This window comes from Cynoglossus semilaevis, chromosome 8 (genome assembly GCF_000523025.1).
Source record: "Cynoglossus semilaevis isolate Cse_v1.0 chromosome 8, Cse_v1.0, whole genome shotgun sequence".
Classification (NCBI taxonomy): Eukaryota; Metazoa; Chordata; class Actinopteri; order Pleuronectiformes; family Cynoglossidae; genus Cynoglossus; species Cynoglossus semilaevis.
In genome coordinates, this window is record NC_024314.1 from 9,844,482 (window position 1) to 9,848,963 (window position 4,482).

Here is a 4,482-nt window from a genome sequence, read left to right on the forward strand (position 1 = left end):
AAAAAAAAAAAGTAGGGGTTTCAAAAAAGGTTTAGACAAAAAGGGGGTCTTTGTAATCTATCAACTCCACGCATTGTTTTTTTGTTTGTTTTGTTTTTGGTAATGTAGTTCCTAATGGCGACAGGTCTTTGGTATAACCTAGATGTGGGCAAACTTTTTGACTGGCGAGCCACAATGGTCCTAATATTGAACAGGGCGGCCGGGTCAGTAGCAGATAGATGGAGAGTTCGTGTGAACTAAGATAAATGACACGAAAAAGTCATGCATAAAGGCTAAAATGCAATCATTTTCTATGCCATCTATTGGGGAACCGTGGGTATTGCAGGGAAAAGGCAGAATCTATCCTGAGATCATTTTATAAGCCCACTGATTTTAGCAGTTATGATGTGTCCTTCTGGTGTTGATTCCAAACTTGGATAAACTCTGTGGGTTGGGGCAAGAGGCTTAAATTGGACCAAAACAAACATCTTTTTTTAAAATAATTTCCCTCAAAACTCGAGACAGTGTTGTGTCAGGGAATGCATCTGAAGTATTAAATAAGGGGTTCCCAAACTTTTCTCTGCCAATGCCTACCAAACAACATTACCTTCTGGCTGGGGACCCCTTTTGCAAGTCAATAGACTCAATAAAATCAATAGACAAATATGTAAAGAAACATCAACTTTTATAATCTATTTTCTTACTGTTATTCACTATTCGATACTTTTTACATTTGTCTAGCACAGTACGTCTTAAATAGTGGGGCGAGCCCCCCTGGGGGGACACGGTGAGGGGGAATTTGGCACGCTAGACATAAGTGTACCACTGCTGTAATGCATGAATGATAAAAAGCCTCCAGTCACTAGGTGGCAGCAACTCATACAGTGGTTCGTACAGATAAAAATATACATGTTATCAGGTTCTCAGTAGTATTTTAATTCGCAGGGGTTGGTTTAGAGGCACAGGGGTGCAGGCTTCCAGGGCTACACAGATTATGATGTTGCCATGCCGAAGTTGCAGCTGTAACAATAGGTGCGTTCAGGTATCATCAGAAATTTAAGCATCCGATGATTATGGCATTTTATGTGTTGTACGGTTCATGACAGGTGACTATATAATAAAAAATAATTCGATTTTTTTATTTTTAAATCTTCCCTCCAAATTTCTTCGAGACTACCGGCGCCCCTTGTTGACCCACCAGGAAGCTGCAGTCCCCACTTTGAAAACCAATGCAATAAATCTCTTCTACCAAAGGACATAAAGAACTCTAAATTTGAAAATCATCACCACTTTAAGTATTTACTAGTCAGATTTATAGGAAGGGATGACACCTCAATTGGAGAAAGTGCTGTGTACATAGATATTTTCACTCTGTCAAAGAGTTCCTTAAGTATAAAATACTGACATTAAAAAAAAAAACAAAAAAAAAAAACGTGTTACTCACATCAGCCTCTGTTGTCCGGATAAGGAGTAGAGTGGGTTCATAACCTTCACAATGAGAGTAGAACCTGAGGAAACATTTTAATGTGTTTGATACGTAAACTTTATCAGGATGTCAAGATAAATCATTTCAGCCAAGTCTACCGTATATAAATATACAGTACATACAGAGTTTCAGTGTTAGCTTTTTTAATTTATTTTCTTGTATTTCCACATGTGGATTTTCATGTCAGACGCATAGATTTTTGGCTGTAATTGTACTATGTCAACTTTCTGTTTAAGCAGCTGCCCATATTGCACAATATCACTAAAAAGTACCATAAGGTTGAACAAAAATGATAGTCTTATAGTTACGGCAATCACCCTTAAAAATTGCATCCTCACCAGGTTTGATGGTGATGTCATTTTACAACCGAGTTAAAAAAGTTAACTGTGAACTTTAAGGAGCGGTCAACGACTGAGCGAACCTGTTCAGGCTGCAACCATGGGTAGAGGTTGTGAAGAGAAGTTGTGGTTGGCACAGGGCAAACCGTTCAGGGATCCAGGACCAGATGTCCTTCATCTCCTTGGCACTGACGATCTCTGAGGAGAACGTGTCAGGGTTGAGTGCCAGCTGCACATTCCTCCTGCATATGAATGGGATATATGGACACAGCAGTGGTAAAGAATACAGAGATACTGTGAAGTGTTGCACTGCAAACACTAAAAAGGCATCACTCTAAAATCACAGTTACATAATTAGTCTGACAATAATAATGAATTATGACATTGTTGGGTGTGAAATTAGCATTGAAAACAATAATCTGCAAGTTAGAAAAGAAAAAAAAATCATTAAAAATAGGGATGGCTGGATACAAGTTTTTTAATGATTTTTTTGATACCGATACTGCAACTTGGATTATCTTCCGATAATAATCCGATCTAATATCTTCTTTTCTCCAATTGCCAATTACTGACCGATACAATCCTGAGTATCAGATGAAGCCATCCCTATAAAAAAGTGAGATTTTAAGAAAACCAAGAACATGATGCAACCGTTAACCAGTCCCTCCAGGATATTGCAGAGTTGTGACATAAAAATACCAGCAAATTTTCAACCATCCAGATCACTTTATCGCAACTTCAATCCAAGTAAACAGTTCTCATAGTCAATATGTTGACGACTTACTGAAAGGCCTGCACTGACCGAGAATGAGGTCAGAAAACGTGCAAGATGGTTCCCCCGAGATTCTTTACGAAAGCAGGGAAAAAAATGTTTTGCGCTGTTTTCAATGTTCTCAAGGAAACACCAGCGGAAATTGTCACCTCTGCGAAACACAACTGCTAATTATCATTGCTTTTTATATTGATGCAATTTAACATCTTTATTTCTTCGTCACTTTTTTTTTTTTTTTTTGCATATTCATACATTCACAAAACCACAACAGTCACAAAAGTTTGCCGCAAAACCTTGGGGGGGGACCAATTACCAGCAAAGATTCAGAGTGGTTTATTACAGCTACATCGTCGGAACTTAAAGTAGTTTTCACTCTGTCTAAATTTGAGTCCAGGGTCACGACTTAATACTGGACACTTTGTAATGAACGTAATGTATGTATATGTATATGTCAATGTCACTGCTACAGCATTGACTGTAGTGAAAACTGCAAATAAACCATCACATTTCAGGTAAAGAAATCATAACATTAACTATACCGTGTCTGTCTGACAGTTATTCCTTTTTCATGCAAGGACTTTTCATTTGTGAGCTGCAGCAGAGTAATCTCCTTGCGGCTTAGCAGTCGGATGGATAAGGCTTTCTCGAGCAACTTCTCAGGTGTGACGGTGGCGCCAATGTTCTGGATAAAAGACTGTATGTCTTTTTTCACTTTGACCGAATCCTGCTGTTCCTGGCCGTTTGGACCTCCGGGAACGACAGCTTTGTGCTTGCAATAGAATTTAAGCAAGGCTATAGCCACACGGTACAGGATCTTGTAGCCCTCCACAAGGAAGCAATCAAACACCCTGACCAAATGGCTGAAGGGCAGGTCACCAAGGACCCAGCGTTGCCAATCTGAGTAGACTTCCAACACATCCTGGGCTGTAGCGACGATCAGTTTGTGAGCAGCTGTGCAATACTTGTTGGCCAGGTCACCAAAGGTCATGCAGCTAGATTGATAAGCCAGGAACGTTTGGTCCAACAGGCGCTTGCCTGGCTCGTTGCAGGCAAGTATGCGGCTGACATGCTCAAAACATTGAGCTTCATTTCCGCTGAAGTGCAACAGAAATGAAGTGATAGCTGGAAGTGATGGGCAATAGGAGACATCTGGGAATTGTCCAGCGATGCAATTGATGATGTGATGGACAGAGTTTACTGCCTCAGCCTTCAGGCAATACCGTGGCACAGGGCTTCCATCCACAAACTCCGGAAGAGCAACGTGGGCAGAGGGTTTCTTCGCAGGGGCATTTCCAACGATGTCAAGATACACTTCCGCATCCGGGGTAACTGTACGACAAGGAATGCTTTTGATGAGTTGCATGTAGACTTGTGCCCGTAGTTTGTGGTTTTTGGACCAGTGGCCCTTCCGAGCCATTTCTTTAACAAGTTTCAGGTCCTTGCAATCTATCTTGCTGGGTCCACTGCTCTTGGCCAAATCACCCATTTGGTTCCATTCCACAAATCTGCCATAGTCATCTTCAGCCATAGTCCCAAAGGTTCAGTGGTCTGTTTGTCAGAACGGGAACAAAGACTGCAATGGGTTTGTTTCAACAGCCAAATTTTATATGTCCATGATGGTTGCTGGTAGAAAGAGAAAAACAGCCATTACTGGATGCATTTTTTTTAACCAAACTAATGCATGACCTGCTCGATCAACAACAGTACCGCAAAGGTTTCTTGGATTGCCCTTGACCCTTAATGATGAATCAGACAAAACTTGTCCAAATTATGTTATTAATTTCTATTTCTATTTCTATTAATTTCTTCTGGCCTAGCATAATTTTTATAACTGACAGGATTCTCAATTTGATCCATCTGTGCATATTGACAAAGAATTGCACAATTCTTTTGATGTTCTTTAAAGT

The 4,482-nt window shown here is 40.3% G+C and overlaps 1 protein-coding gene across 1 annotated transcript in view; it reads right to left on the reverse strand.

The window, feature by feature from the left end:
* tbc1d24 (TBC1 domain family, member 24) overlaps window positions 1-4,482 on the reverse strand; it is an 8,727-nt gene that overhangs the window by 2,785 nt on the left and 1,460 nt on the right. Inside the window, exons 2-4 of the mRNA XM_008314621.3 lie at window positions 3,115-4,198; window positions 1,887-2,045; window positions 1,406-1,487 (exon numbers count right to left, since the gene is read on the reverse strand). Coding sequence (XP_008312843.1) covers window positions 1,406-1,487; window positions 1,887-2,045; window positions 3,115-4,103 — 1,230 coding nt within the window. The 5' untranslated portion in view covers window positions 4,104-4,198. The remainder of the gene's footprint in view (window positions 1-1,405; window positions 1,488-1,886; window positions 2,046-3,114; window positions 4,199-4,482) is intronic.